The 16,360-nt window shown below is 35.3% G+C and overlaps 1 protein-coding gene across 8 annotated transcripts in view; it reads right to left on the reverse strand.

Annotated features, from left to right (window-relative positions):
• Positions 1-16,360, reverse strand: part of Mycbp2 (MYC binding protein 2) — a 246,544-nt gene that overhangs the window by 82,958 nt on the left and 147,226 nt on the right. For all 8 annotated transcript variants that reach the window (XM_055609971.1, XM_055609975.1, XM_055609972.1 and 5 more), the window contains 7 exons: positions 15,819-15,906; positions 14,369-14,418; positions 12,294-12,466; positions 11,219-11,363; positions 8,528-8,743; positions 4,256-4,311; positions 151-266 (listed from right to left, as the gene is read on the reverse strand). In XM_055609971.1, coding sequence (XP_055465946.1) covers positions 151-266; positions 4,256-4,311; positions 8,528-8,743; positions 11,219-11,363; positions 12,294-12,466; positions 14,369-14,418; positions 15,819-15,906 — 844 coding nt within the window. The remainder of the gene's footprint in view (positions 1-150; positions 267-4,255; positions 4,312-8,527; positions 8,744-11,218; positions 11,364-12,293; positions 12,467-14,368; positions 14,419-15,818; positions 15,907-16,360) is intronic.

Below are 16,360 nucleotides of genomic sequence, written 5' to 3' on the forward strand. Positions count from 1 at the left end.
TACTAATTGAGTACTCATTATAAAGGAAGAGATGAAGTCACAAAGAAGTTATAAAACCTATTTATATGTATAACAAAAGAGCAAAAACAGCACAAGGATGATTTTAATACTAGTTCTTTGCAGAAGCTTATTACTTAAAATTATACTTACCTATCTCAATGCCATCAATGGTAACATGAATAGTGTAGAGCCCTATAGCCCCTGGAGTCCAGTTTGCACAGTACGTTCCATCATTATTGACACGAATCAGCATATTTTCACTGGGCCTGGAAAAAAATAAGATGGATATCAAAAATTTTACTTTTGATTATGCAGTTAACATCATTTGCTATTTCAGTGAATATCTGAATATTATACTGCCTGGCAATCCTATAGCTTACAAACAACTGAGTTTCACTCTTTTTTCCTTAAAGGCCCATCTCTCCTTCCCACTCTCATCTGACTGTGAGTTTACTTTTCCCTTCTGAGGAAATAGAAACAATTGGCTATAACCTCCATGCAGTAATCAGATTGTTAAACCTATTCTACCTCATTTTCTCTCGTTACAAACTCTAGAATTTTCTATCTTAATTCTTATTCCTCTCTAATATTTTCCCCTTCATTTCTAATATAACCCTTCTCCCTGCACATGAACACTTAACCAAGACAGCCACTCTTTCTTTTTCATGTCTACTTCTTTTCTACAATTTCCGTTATTAGCCTTTTGCTCCTAACCTTGTATGACAACTGCTGACATCAGTTACTAATGGCCGTCACATCCTTAGTCTGAAAGTCAGTTCCTCCTCCTCAGCTGTGTTTCGGCAGCATCTAAGAACTGGTGATGCTCTCTTCCCTGAAACACAGGCTCCTTGTTTCTGACTTCCTCCTCTTGGCTTTCCTTTTGCCTCATTAGTCATTCTTTCTCAAGTGTTGTGTTGGCGTCTCCTCTTCTGACTGCCATTTCATTTATGAAATGCCCAAGGTTTGAGTCTAGATCTTTATTTCCTGAATCATCTTTTTAATTGCTCAATTATTATCACCCATTTCTATATAGACAACTCCCACATTCACTTTCACCTTAACCTTCAAACGATTTGCAGCTGCACAGCTGTATCTCCACTTAAATATTAACTATTTGAGGAGTTATTTGGAATTTCAATCTTAATATATCTAACAAAAAGCTCCTATTTCCTCCTAACCAACATATCCCTTACAGAACAATATACTACAGAAGAACATAAATACCTGCTTACTCCTAGGACTTCTTGATCCTCATAAAAATAATGATAATCTATACCAGGAGTTAGTAAATACTTTATGTAGCAATTTTAGTTTCTTAGGCCAATTTGTCTTCGTCATAACTATTTGATCACTGCAGTGTAAAAACAGCTACCAACAAGGAGCCCAGTTATGTTATAGTAACTTTAATAAAAATAGGCAGCAGGTAAAATTTGGTCTGTGAATTAAAATTGGCATGATTCTGTTCTATGGAATTGTTAAAGCCAAAGGATAATTAGATAGTCATTTAAAAAATGTTTTAAATTGAAACAGAGTTGTATCACTTTCCTTCTTCCTTTCTTCCCTTCAAATACTCCAGTGCTCTCCACTCTCAAATTTATAGCTACTATTTCTTTCATTATTATAAGCATGTGTATGTATACATGTATGTATATACAAATATGTATGCATATACAATATATGTACACACACACATATACACACCGCCACACTGTTTTTGTTGTTTGTGTATTTATAGTTTCAGAGTTGACTACTCTGGACAGAGAGTACTTATTCTACTTTCAATATCCACCCCCCTCGCCCCAGTCCACATTGCCTAATCATTCTTAACTTATTTCTCTGTTGCCATTCTTGCTTTCTCATAATTTACCTCTGAAAAACTACCACAGTGATCTAAAAACTTTAAGGTTTTCATTTAAGACTCATGAAATTTAACTTGGCTTATAAGAAAATTCAGCCTATGTAAGCACAGCCTGCCAGATAATATAAAACATATCCCATGTAGTTCTTGGACTCATCGCCAAACATGTCCTTTTCAGTATCCTCCAGGCCCATCATTTTTCTGTTTGTTCTACAAAGACATCAAGCTCAAACAACTCCACGTTTTCTATAGCTAAACTGAACTTCTCAAAATCTTCATTGATCAACCTACCATTTAAATGATAATTCTTAACCATGTGTCTCCCATCTTGCAGTATTTTTAGCAAGCTGCCACAATTCTGATGCTGTCTACATCAAATAACTTTACTTACTATCACTTTGTTCACTTTTTAATAAGTTGTCTGTATAGCAATAAAATACCAGAAAAATGGTATCATGTCTATCTTATTTATAAGTATACCTATGACCTATTAAATAAAGGTCAATAGGAACAGTTGAATGAATATGAGTCTGTTAGGATAAATCATTGTTTCTGTTAGGTTCAAAACGAATAATGCATACGATTTCCTTCATTCTTTCTTCTCCCTTCCTCTGTCTTCACTTGATATCCTCATCTTTTCTCTCTTTCTTATTTGAGACAGATTCTTACTATATAGCTAAGACTTGCTATGTAGCCAATGCTGATAGAACATGCTATAGAGCCCACTCTGTCTAGGATCTCCCAATGCTCTTACCTCAGTTTCTTAAATGCTGGATTATATCTATTACACTCAGGTTAATTTTGTTCTTATTCAGCTTTCTATAAATGTATAATGTGTACATTTATTTTATGAAAGTCAGCTGTTCCTACTATAGCACAAGCTTGGAACTATGATGATGGCAGAAACAAAATACTACATTCCTATTCTCAAGGGCACATTTTCAGGACTTTGCAAATTTGACAGAAAGCACTGTAGATTGTATACTATATGTTGAGTACAAACAAAAATGAAGTCAAACTAACGTAAATCCATTTCTAATTTTCAGTCAGATTCATTAATTTCCAATAAGGTCAGATGAAATGCAACACAGTATAGCCTATGGGTAGTTGTGCTTTTTCAGATTTGCTTCAGAGCCTCTTCCAAAGTTTATGGAGGTGATTACTCTAAGTACCATGTGGCTATTCTGCTCAAGATCTATTTTTAAAAGTACTTTTCCTGCCAGAAATGCTGATTCATGCCTATCTTCCAAATCCATGGGAGCGTTTAACAGGAATACCACAAATTCTGAGGCTTCTCAAGCTAAAGGACAAAAATCAGTTTCAACACACACGCACGCACGCACACACGCACACACACACACTGAAAACTTCCATAGTGGTAGGTTTTCACATGGTCTTTTCAAAAGGTCTTTAGTGTTTGTTATCCTCCCCATTTTAGATCTTCTACCCTTCCATTCCTGCCTCTACCCCATTTAAACTCCTGTTCCATTATTCTCTTTTCCCTTTCTAGTAGTGTATTCTATGCCCCGTCTCTTCAGTGATTTCCCCCATATTCATGGGCCCTTACTAATTTTCCAACCTCTATCTCTTTTTGAGTTATTGACCAATAGCATACTGCAGACCCATAAATGGTACAGGCCGTTCCTCCTGCCATTCTTCCCGTATCTTCTAAAACTTAATGGTAAAACCTATTCTGAAGGCATCACATACTTGATGGATAAAACACTGAGAAATCAAGATCCTAACTGACCTGCAAGCACCATCTCTTCTGACTAGCTTTCACAGTACTGGGAGGCATACTCATCAGTCTGACCCAGCTGTGAACCCTGAAGGGCATGGCAAGATATGCACTAGAGCACCAGTGCCCTAGTGACATCAAAGTCAAGGAAATAACCCTTTCTGATTGCATTTAAGTCCTCCTTTACAGGGTGAAATCCAGACCCAGCACCATTAAAGAGGCCAAGAACCTGTGGCTAGAAAACCCGTAATCCACAGGGGGAAGAACCCATTACTATTACTATGCTAAATGGACATGCTATTGAAATGACTACTGACTATTGATATACCCATAGATCTCAACTCTTTCCCCAAAAGCTTCTTGCAGTAGATGGCAAGTACACAGAGACTCACAACTGGTTAACACACAGAAAACAAGAGGCTATGTAGTGATCAGCTTAAAATGGGGTGTTTTTATCACAACGCTCAACTCAGGGCTCAGGAGTTTCATGGAAGAAGGTCTGGATTAACGATAAAGGCTTGAAGTGGTGGATGACTTTCAGGAACAAACAGGGCAGTGGCACATATGAACTAAAAAAATTAGTAAAAATATTTTAAAATAAAAGAAAATTTAGTCTGGATGATTAAGTTTTAGCAACACTTTATGAAAACAATTCTTACCTTTTAGGAGTTGGTGATGCAAAACGCAGTTCTTCAAATGAGTAGTTTTCATATACCTTTAAGAAAGAGACAAGGAACACTGGTACCTTTGCTATGGACATTCCCATTTAGTGCATGGCTAAACTACCCAATAAATCAGCTGAGACCACTGTCCATCTACACAAGAAATAATAAAGGCAAGACCCCTTGAAAAGTAATCTCTGATGTGTTAGATATCCAAACCAAAAAAAAAAAAAAAGTAATTTTATGATGCAATTGTTAATACTGTCAATTTGACAGGGACTAGGATCACCAAAACAACAAATACGTGGCTTTGTCAGTGAAGAATTTTCTAGGCAGGGTTAACTGAGACAGGAAAAGCAATTCCAAGTATTGAACTTAATAAAAAGGAGAGAGCAACACAGCAGGAGTATTTATCTTTGTTTTCTTTTTGAATGAGGATCTGCCTGTGCCTGCATCCATGCTATCCCCACCATGGAGGAATATAGCCTCTAGAACTTTAAGCCAGAACAAACCCTTCTTCCCTTAAACTGCATACCAAGCATTCTGCCATAGCAATGAAAATTTAGCTTAACAAGATATAAAGATAGAAACTTTTCAGATTTATTAGCATTTTAAATTTCTCAAATACAGAGATACTATAGAGAAAAGTCTTCACATGGAAGAAGGGCATTTTAAAATATGTAACTTAAGAGGGTTATGCATCCTCAATATAAGCCACCATTCCATATACAGAGACAACACAGCAGAAGACTGAGTAATGCCAACGTACTGAAGAACAAATGCAAAGGTCAGCTAACACTGGACAGGTTATTTAACTAAGACAGTAAACAAGGAAGGGCAAATGAAAAGCACAAATAGCACAATCACAACTAGTATTCAGTAAAAACCAAGTGGCAATGAGCACAGTGACTAGCAGCAGGAGGATAAATTTTGGTAATGTTTAACAAAGTTTTAGACATGTTTTTCCTACAACTTATATTCTTCCGAATATGTTGTAGAGAAATTCTTTTTCATGTACAAAATGACACAAAAGAAAGATCTTTATTTCAGTACAGTTTGTTAAATTTCCAGCAATAGGAAAAGTGGACAAATTACAGAAAAGTGAGCAACTAAGTACTTGAAACAGTTAATGGACAGATATCCTAGCAGGACATAATACATAAAAAATATAATACCACTCTGCAAAGTTTTGGAATATGGAATAAATAAAAGTATTATTTATGGCTAATTTTATATTTACTAAAAGTATAGTATGCAACACAGAGAGAGGGGAGAGAGAAGGGAGAGAGAAACATTATATCTAATATATCCTCTGAGACAGGTATGGGATGGTGTGGAGCTCTGTTAGAATAGGTTGAAGTCTGACATCTCTGGATAGCCATTTGCTTGCACTTTGCACTTGGTCTATGACAGTGGACTCCCTCTTCTCAGCAAGGTTCTAAAAGTACTCCCCTCCCCCCAAATCTGTATACCCTAGGTCTCATAAGGAGCATCACATAGCTCTCAGGGAAGATTACAGGCCAGAACCTTTCTTGATTTAAAACAACAACAACAACAAAACCCTTCCAGAAAGCATCTGGGAATTCCTAGAAATGCCCCACCCCATTAAGGATCTTAGTTTTAGCACTGACCTTCAATGTACTTTGAGATTCGCCCACTCATAGGATAATTAAGTACAGTATTTTCCTTCTTATGATAGGACCATGCTACTGCATGGAAAATGAAACACTGTACCATTACATGCAAATGAAGTATCCCTTACCCCCTGGCTTCATTGAACCAAGCACATTTACCCTCAAAATTCTACCTAGTGCTCAGAGGCTTATAAATCCCTGTTTTTCAAATAAACATGTTGGCTTTGGCTGGTTATGTGTTGTGTGGTACCATCAGCTTTCCATCATTTCTCCCTTTCCTTTGGGCTGCATCTCATCAAGCCTGCCTGCTGGACCACTGGGTCTCTGCCTTACCAGGCCTGTGTCTGTTTCGGTGGCAAGCCCAGCAGGCATGGGCTTTTACTCCCACCTCTGCCTTGCTTAATACAGTAGCTTAACCAAGAGCTGAAGCACTTTGGTATCATCATAGGCTTTGGAACACCAAAGTTTCCCCTGCCACTGATGATCTCATTCTAAAAGAGCAAAACTGTAACACTTAGTGGAAATTTCTTTCCACATTTTGGCCCATTGAATTCAGGCCTTGCCCTAAAGGGCTCTAGCTGCTCCTAAGGGGGAGGGGGGAAACAACAACAACTTTCTCCATCTGGAAGCCAAGACAGGAGGGGCCTAGGAATGGTTTGTGACTATAAAAATGTTTCTTTGTATAAACTGGCAGAAGCCTAGTTGGCATGGGGGTAGTATGTCAGTCTTATAATAGCAAAAAAATATCTTGATAAAAGATTCGGGAAATGTAAAGACAAAAATGGGTAGCATGTACAATAAATTTAGCACATGATACCTGATACATTTTATACTTGCAATATTACCAACTTAAAAATTTTTTATAGCTCAATTTAAGATCTTCAATTCCTTATACCCTTCTAGCTTCCCCAGGACTTATAATGAAATGCATACCAGTTAGCCCCTCCTTCCTTTAAGTAACTGTGATTCAAAAAATCATCTAGCTGCTTTCACTTATCCAGGAATTGTGCATAAGATGTATGTAACATAAGGTTGACTTTGCCATGTTCCTACAGTAGTTAGCAGCTAGGAACCCAGGTCTCCAGACTCTACAGTCTCTGTTTTACTACACCATTTTCAACCACAAGACCATATTTTATTTTTCCATCCTACCACATGCCACTTACTGCTTAGTGAGTTTATAGTATCTATGAATGGTTAGTAAAGAATATCAGCCCAGAGCATGAATGGACATCTCAGAGAGACCGCTTGGGAATAATATTCTGTGACTGTTCTAACAATGGATATTTCAGAATCCTCCTGAATTCCAGCAGTCCTAACACGTAACAGGTTCTCTGAAGAAGGTTTAGAAATAGAAACGTATGTTTGATTGAAAGCTCCCCAAAGAAGGTATACCTTCAAATCGTAGCCTTCATCATGGTTGATTAACTGACTACGATGTGTTTAAAATGTTACAATTTATCTTGGTCCATCTTTAGCTCTCTAAATAGTCATTCCTTGTCCATCTCTGAGTGAAACTTCACATCCTGTGACTAACAGATAAAACATTTTACTCTAACAAAACCCTAGTTTGTGCCAACCAGAAGGCTAAGAATGCTCTCAGACAGAAGCTAAGGCCTAGAGCAGAGTTCTTCTGTTTTGCTATACCCTATTTCTCTAATGTTTCCAACTTCATTTACAAACAACCTCATCTTTTATTTTTTACTTCCTCTCTTTTCATTTCATGCTTCATTAGTTTTGAAGTTGTGCTGCTATAACATCTTCAATATTTTCAATCTATTTTGACTGATAACTCACTAGTACACATTCTTGGTGTGTGTCATCAGAGGAAGTCAACAATCTTCCTGTGAGAGTTAAAGTAGCCATGCTTCTTACTCAGCTATCTTCCTAACTACACTATATTACTGTACTATACTCTTTATAAACCACTAGTACAATCATACCTTTCAGCTACTGGAATGCAGACACTGCTTTTTGAAAATTCCAAACTGCCTAAATTCACCATGTTAATGGAGTTTAGTAATTCTGGCTCTTAAGTAAAAAGCTGGAGATAAAAAAAAATAAAATAAAAAACAAAAACCCAAAAAACAAAAACCCAAAACCACAACTAGAGGAATTATAAACTAACAAACCCAGAGAAGTAAGAGATCTGAAGAGATGGCCTAATATTTGGGAGCCACAAAAACATAAATCCTGAAGTCCTGAAGACCTGTGTACTGGCAGACAAGCACTTCATAGAACAAAAGCAGCACTGAGTCACTGGAATCCCTGGCTGCATTAGCTTGTTCTTCAATGGGAGCGTCCCTCAAAATATGTCAGAAACTGATACAAAGCCACTCTAGGTAACAGAAAAGCATTTTTAAATATATGCTGCTAGTTTAATATCTATCAGTAACTCTCTAGACTTGTAATACTAGAGCAATATTTGTATAACTAAAATGTTAAATAAATCAATGGTGAAAGTTAAGAATTTCTGATGGAAAGGGGTAGGGAGAAGATGAAGGAGGGAGGATGGGATTGGGGGGGAATGAAGGAGTGGGATACAGCTGGGATACAAAGTTAATAAACTGTAACTAATATTAAAAAATAAAAATTTAATTAAAAAAAGAATTTCTGATAAGTAAAAATAAATTACCTTCATCATTGTTATGGCAATGTATCGTGCCTCCTTCACTATCATTGGTTCATATGAAACATCCAGCTTTGGTGATGCCAACCCACCAAATGTCATGTCAGTGTTAGAAGATGCTGCTGCTACTGAGGGACTGCCAGGAATCCTTTGAGATTTCTTTACTTGCTCTTGTTGTAAAGATGTTTTTTTCTGAGACACAGGTACAGCTTTCACTTCAACCTATCCACAATAATATAAAAACCAAATGTATATAATTATCCTTGACATATCAAAAGAAGTAATTCACAATTACAAAGTCAGTGATACAAATTGTATCAACACTGGTTCACCTGCTTATTTCCAGGGCGAGGATGACCTCACTCTATCTTATACACTAACAGTGATAAACAGAGTTGTCATTATTTCAGAACAAATAATCACACATTTCAAAGCATAAAAATTAAATCTATCATTTGTACTGGGAAAAATTAATCTATATTGAATTCGTTCAGAAAGTAATATTATTTCATCAGATAATTCAAATATAAATACTTTTCACAATCGAAGATATTTGTAAAACTTTATCTGAATTCCTGCTGCAATTGTCTACAAAAGAAAAATATAGCCATTAATAAAAACCTTTAGAATTGATGGTTTAAAACATACCAGGAATATATATTTGTTCACTTTCAGGAAGAAAAGTATAAATACCACATTTAATAATTTAAGCTACTGATTTTAATAATCTACTCTTTACAACTCAGTTTAATGATAAAATGTGATGCCCTTCATTTATATCATATGTATGAAAACACTATTCAAATACTGAAAATATTAACTGTTGCTAACAACTTTCCAGCAATATTTTGGAGAGACTGGGAACATAGTTTGGTAGGGTAACACGTTTACTATGCATAAGCCAAAGGAAAAGGAAACGCTTGCCAAGAATTACAACAACCGGTTTTATTCGGCTTTTGTTTGCTTATCTGTATCCTATGAAAAAACACGAGCTACAGGTAGCTACACATTTGTAACATACAACAAGCATACCACTTCATGGCTACTACTTTTGAGCCTACCAAGACTAGGCAATTCAACAATAGGGCTCTCCCCACCCAGTGTGTGGGTTGGGAGTGGGTTAGGAGGGGATAAGCTCCTTCCAGGTCCATTTCTCAGGTGTCAGCCAATGGTTTTGTTTGTTTGTTTGTTAAGAAGGTGTGTTTCTCAATGTTTTGAAACTCCTCAACCACAGCAGGCTTTTGGCCAGTAAGTCACAGGCATGCGCATGCGCTCACGCACGCGCGCGCATTCACAAGTGTGTGTGTATGTATACATGTGTGTTTATAACCAAATGTCTTAAAATTTGAATGTATTTGCCTCCGTTATACTTTGAACTTTCATGGCGATAAGCTGCCAAGGCCCTGTCTTAACAAGGAGAGCAAACATGTGGGACGTCACTTGAACGCACGTGCACGTTGCCTGACACGCCGGCAGTGCTGCGCAGTACACCAGAGGTCGCCTTTTTGCTTCCATGTTTGGGTCATGACACAAATTTTTAATGTGAGTGGCCAGCAAATATTTTAAAGGTGCTGGTAAATATTGACTTTTGTTTAGTATCAGAATCAGATGCTTTTGTATAAAGTTCATTTTTGTTTTTAACTGGTATAAACAATGAGTTTTAATTATGTTTTTACTGAGTCAGGTAAAAGATAACATTGCTTTGCATTTTGCTCATGCTACACGTCTAAGAAGTTATAAAACAGCTGAAACAGTTTTTTAAAGTGATCCTGAAAAATTAGTGCTCTATGAAGAAAAGATTATGTATCTAAATTCACTTGAAGCTTCCAAAATCCAAATTACCCCATAACTCAATTTCGGAAGGGAAGAGGACTTAAGACCACTTACACAAATTTACATTTGGTTGAAAAATTTCAGAAACACAAAAAATGAAATGAAATATTTGTACCAATAGACTGTATTACTAAAGACCTAATTATATTCCATCTAATATAAATATCCTTATCAACTAATGTCATTTAAGAAGTTCATAAACAATGTTCTATTTATTAGCATATACCTATTTATGTTAGTCATTATTTTACAATCTAAATTTACAAATTTTAATTTGTTTATCAATTAAGTTTAAGCTATAAATGTTATCTTTAAAATGAGAATTCAAGACAGGCCCTATGTCGCATGCCTGCACTCACGGAGGCAGAGGCAGGCGGATCTCTGTGAGTTAAAGGCCAGTCTGGTCTACAAAGACAGTCCAGGATAGCCAAGGCTACACGGAGAAACTGTCTCAAAAAACCAAACAACCAAAAAAAAAAAAGGTAAAATGAAATTCAGTGAAGGGCAGAATAGTAGAATATATGAGTTTTTTAATGAATAGAATCAAGTAAAACAATGTATCATTCATTCATTTAATTCCTCTTTATTAGAGACCTTCCTTATATGTGCCTCACAACAATTTCCAATTTCCATAGACAATTTAAATTATCTTTATTGAAACCACTGTAACAATCGACCTACAGCTTGGAAATTAGAGAACCAATTAAATGTAAAAAAGAAAAATCATCTAAGCAACTCTTCAGTGTCCTCCAATATACACAGACAAGGAGGGAACATCAAGTGGACCATGAAAAACTGCCATCCTCAAACTCTTATCAGGTACAGCTGTCAGCATGCAGACATTGCTAATTCACACAGAATTACCTTCATGTTGGGAACATGAACCACGTCCCCATACTGGTCTTTTGTTTGAACAGTTATTGTGGTGGGCCAGCCACATCGAATATCGTCCTTATTCAGGATCAATGATGTTTTCTGAGGATCCGCATAGGAATCTGGCTGAAGCCACCTAAAAGAACAAAAACGAAAGGACATGGAATTGAGCCAAATAAACTAAATTTGTATTCAACAAAATGCTAAGCCAATAACTTAATTTCTGATTCAGTGATAGTTACAAGTGTTTTCCTGGGAATCAATTAATAAAAACCCACTATATATATACACACACACATACACAAATAATTGACGTTTCTTTATATACAGTAAGAAATAATTTTAAAGCTATATCAAAATTTTCATCATGTTTAAGATATCAAAAATTGACATTAATCTGTAGCTAATTTGAATTCTTACTGAGGGAGACCAGCTTTCTACTATCAGCTGGAAAAACAGAGTTTCCTTATGATAGCAAGGACAGAACACTGTTGAGCTGCTTGGGAGCAGCTGGGTACACTGTCCACCCTTTACACAACTTCTCACTGGCCTCTTTAATATCTCCCCTTACTTGTAAAACTTCTCCATTCCCTGTTGTTGGAGATACCCACTCCTGAACCCATTTCACAATTTACATCCAACTTGTCTTGTGAGGTAAGTAACTCTATTGTACATTATATACAAGTGTCTACAAACACAAAAATGAGGCTGACTTAAAAAGAACTGCTAATACTTCCTGGCCAAGATTTTGACTTCAAATGGCAAACTGTAATCTCTGAAATTTAAAAATTAAAACCAGAAAGGTCAGATTTTTATTCTTTATTACTAACTTAACATAAGTTAGCATATTTTTCTTTTTATTCTAATATAGGCACCAATGGAAAAAAATAATACATAAATAGGTGTCATACATTTTAAAATATTATCACCTTTTACTTCTTCAAGTCCAAAATATATAATCTGGATTATTAAAGGGAGCATTTTAACAACAAAATGGCCATTTTCGCCTTTCATTTCTCTTCAGAGATGAAGCTTTAAATGAAATTAACAGTAACATTAGAAGTACCTTGCAAGCCTCCCACCACTTGATCCTGGAACACAAGCAATGAAATCATCCAGAAAGGACTGCTCATTGCTTTGGATTTGAAGTGGCAAGTTTCCTTCAAGTGCCTCTAAGATTGTTGGTGAATGAGAAAGAGCCAAACCCTTTCCAAGAATACCAGAGTGAGTTTTGCACACCTGTTGGGAAAAAAAGAGAATATTTTACTTTAATTTTACTTTTTTTATATTTATGTATAAAAAGGCTTCACTATATAGTCCAGGCTGGCCTTGAATATAGGATTCTCTTGTCTTGGCCTCCTGAAAGCCTGCGTTTCAGATGTGTGCCACTCTACATGACAAATATATTAAAACAGAACCACTTCCATGAATTTTTCAACATGCACACACTTTAGGTATGTCTTACTGAAGAAAATTATTTCCTCCTATGCCCTGGTCTTACTGTTGTTAGTTCATGAAGTACTATTTACAGCAAGAAAATACAGGAGAACACTACCAGTTGCCTATCTTCTTCAAAAATCCGTATCTGCAAAATCTCCATGGTAGATGTCCTGGCACATCTGATAACTAAAATCTTTTGTTTTTGGAAATCTGCTGGAAGTGCTGAAACTCTAGAAAAATTTTAATAGCAAGCTTTAGAAATTAATGGAAAAATGTTACACTTTCCAGAGCTATTTACTTATTTACGGTTAACATCTGCATTCCACAAACTATGCTACTTCAAAATTGTTATCTTTGGAGTCAAACAAGAATCTCTGATTTACAGAGTTATGTGACAACATGAAAAGTTTAGAAATAAGGATTGATAAATTAATACAAATCAATGTTTGTTTTATTTTTTGATCAATTAATCTCAGGAAATAAGTATAAAATATTAACTCTTAGAATCGCTAACCAGGTTCTTAGAATGTAAGTTCTGTAAGATGTGCAAGACAAAACAGACCAAAACAAAACAATCGTAACTTGCAGGTGTAATTGTAAAGCTAGGGAAATACTAGGGAGTATAACCTACAAAGTGTACAGATAATCTATGTAGACAAGTATACTCCTAACTACATACCTAGTGCAGGGTACAGCCCCACTCTAAATCAGTGCTGCCCTAATGCGGACTCAGTATTCTCTGGTACATGGTGAAAAAGGAAAAAAACGTAGACATAGTAAAATGAATCTTGTACTCTAAAAATACAATCTTTATATTTTGGGATATTAAATGATCATTCTGAGATACTGATGATCTCATTTTTTTAAAGAGTATTTTCCCTTAATATAAATAATAATATTTGTGAAAAAGCTGTTTGGGCAACCTTACAAATTCATGAAAATTTAGTCTAGATACTACAGCTTCAAATTCTTGATTGTTAGTCTGCCTTTGACTTTCATGCTGTTTTGCTACACAGCATTAAGCCATCAGTGATGGTCTCGGTATATAGTCTAGAGGGATGCTAAGTTAGTGCATCAAATCTCTAGCCTAGTATAAGCAGGCATTATAATTTGAAAACATTGCTTACTAGACTCCTCCAATTCCATCAGTGACTGCTAGTTATATAAATTTAGAGTACTTAAGCTAAAAGAATATAATGGTCTCAACAATATAAAGTTACAAATTAATACAGATTGAAATGAGAGGTTCAAAGCCAGAACTTCCACGAAAATGTAGATGTATTTCCATTACACTGTCAAATGTTCTCCTTAATGAATACAAGCAAAAATATTAGCTAATAATAAGAGCAACAAACTGATGGCTTCCAACTGTTAGAGCCAAGTGGTTTTGTGATGTTATAGAATTAAAGTTTCATAAAAGGAACTTATGTCCTTTGCCTATACAAATGAAATGTCCACAGCTCTGAACAGCATTCCTGTACCCGCCCTCTTCCTTCTCCTCAATGACAACACCCTGTATGTGGCAATATGTTCACATGGGCCCTCATCCAGAGGACCATTGTAAGTTATGTGTCTCTAGAAGTGCCAATAAACAGAGTGAAATACTTAACCACTGAGTTTTATATGGAAGAAAATAAGAATCATCTTGTGAAAACATCATTTTAAACTCATGAACAAAATTTAAAATGTTTCGGACAATACCTGTAATGCAGCCTCTTCAAGAATTTCAAGATCTTCCTCCAATTCGTTACCTGTTATGCAAATTAAAAAGTTATACTAAAATATACTAATAACCTTTCCAGTCCTTTGTATTCATCATGCTTTTATAATCTTGTTATTGACTGAAAAAATTTATAATTCTGCATAGATCTACTAGTTTAGATTTTAAAATGTGGGGAGCTTTTTTTTTTTGATGTAATATAAGCTATGACTGTTAAGCTGGCGATCAAATATCATTCAAGCAAACAATGTATTAGGCATGTTCAACCTGCAGTCCACATGCTGCAAGCGGCCTAATACAACTATGAATGTTGCCAACACAAAATCAAAGACACGGTACTATGAAATTTATGTGTATACATGTATGTCAGTAACATGGCTCTCGAGTGTGAATTTTGTATTAGACAAATTCATGTTTCAATACAATATAAAAAGGTTGTATAGGCCTGAGAAAGTATGTATGTGAATGTATTTATGTGTAAAGTTTTTATATATACTTTATTTTTTACAAAAATTAAACAGATCACTTTGATTAACAAGATCATTTTGATTAATATGATGTCACCAAGAACGTGAACTTTTCCTATAACTTTTTTTTTTTTTTTTTCATTTAATATAATCCGAAGAACTTTCTTCCTCAGGCCACATAGTTATACTTTCTCTATCAACGGCAGTGACCCCATTAGGTATCTAACTTGATTCCAAATGATAGATTTGGTTGCAGCTAAGTTTGGCAGCCAAAGGCACTGCTATCTTCATCCTTCATTCAATATATTTCTTTTGATTGTTTGTGTAAGTATGAAAAAAAATCCACCTACATCAAAACGTAAAATTTTAACATCTACTAAACTTAGGTTCCTCCAGTGACGGTGCTAATAATTCTCTTCACATAAAAATATCAAGATATTAAAAGAACAGAACATATGGGTCTCTCTCTCACAAATGGGCTAATATTAAGCAGGATCAAGGAAACAGAGAAGATTGAGAAGAAGCAAGAAAGGGAAATAAGAAGAATGACAAAGAAAAAGGTAAGAAAAATAATGGTAGTAAAAAAGATGGGATAAAAAAAGATCGAATGAGAAAATTTGCATGGACTTTCAGAATGAAAAAATAAATGTGTATATCTCTATGTATATGTTTTTGTTTATATATATGTATATATGATATATTGAAGATATACATATATCCTCCATATATAAATTCTCCACATATGTGTGTGTGAATTTGAATAAAGAATTTAGGAAACACTTCTGTGTCCATTCAAACAACTATCGAACAGCTATGTCAAACTATATCAGCTATTGCACAAAGGAACATGTGACTACAGAATTTATGTTGAAAGGTTATCTTTGAATGTTCTGTAATAAATATAAGCTTGCTTTTAAATTTTCTTCTAATACATTAAAAACACCTATGAAATAACTAGACTCACCAATAGGAAGTGCTAGGTCCTTCTTCATCAAAGCTGCTGCACAAACCCCACCAAGATTGGCTAATTCTTTTTCCAGCTGAATAACACCCTGTAGTGTTACAAAAAATTCACTACTTAAAAAAATGTTTGAATGTGGGTTATAAAAAACACTGTAATTCAAAGTCAAGCTCTGTAGTTGAAACTAGAGATAGAGATGCACTAGCAGACAGCTGCGAGAGAAAAAGATTTAACATTATACCTATGTTGCTAGAAGTTTAGGTTTATACCTTCATTTTCCAAATCATTTTTAGTTCATTATGTAGGAAAACTATGACCTTGGGTTTATTTTAGTTTTTGACTTCAAACATTTAAGAAAACCCAAAATAAGGTAAATCACACTTTGTGAAGCCAGGATCTGTTATTTACTAAAGTAAAACTACTTTAGCATGGGGCATGAATTATGCTTCAAAATATACTTCAGTAAAATGGGGCCACACTGCATAAATTCAATTATCTCCATGTATAAATAGTACGCAAAGGTTACCACACATAACTGAACTATA

Source organism: Psammomys obesus, unplaced genomic scaffold (genome assembly GCF_907164565.1).
Source record: "Psammomys obesus unplaced genomic scaffold, mPsaObe1.curated_primary_1811, whole genome shotgun sequence".
In the NCBI taxonomy this organism is placed as follows: domain Eukaryota; kingdom Metazoa; phylum Chordata; class Mammalia; order Rodentia; family Muridae; genus Psammomys; species Psammomys obesus.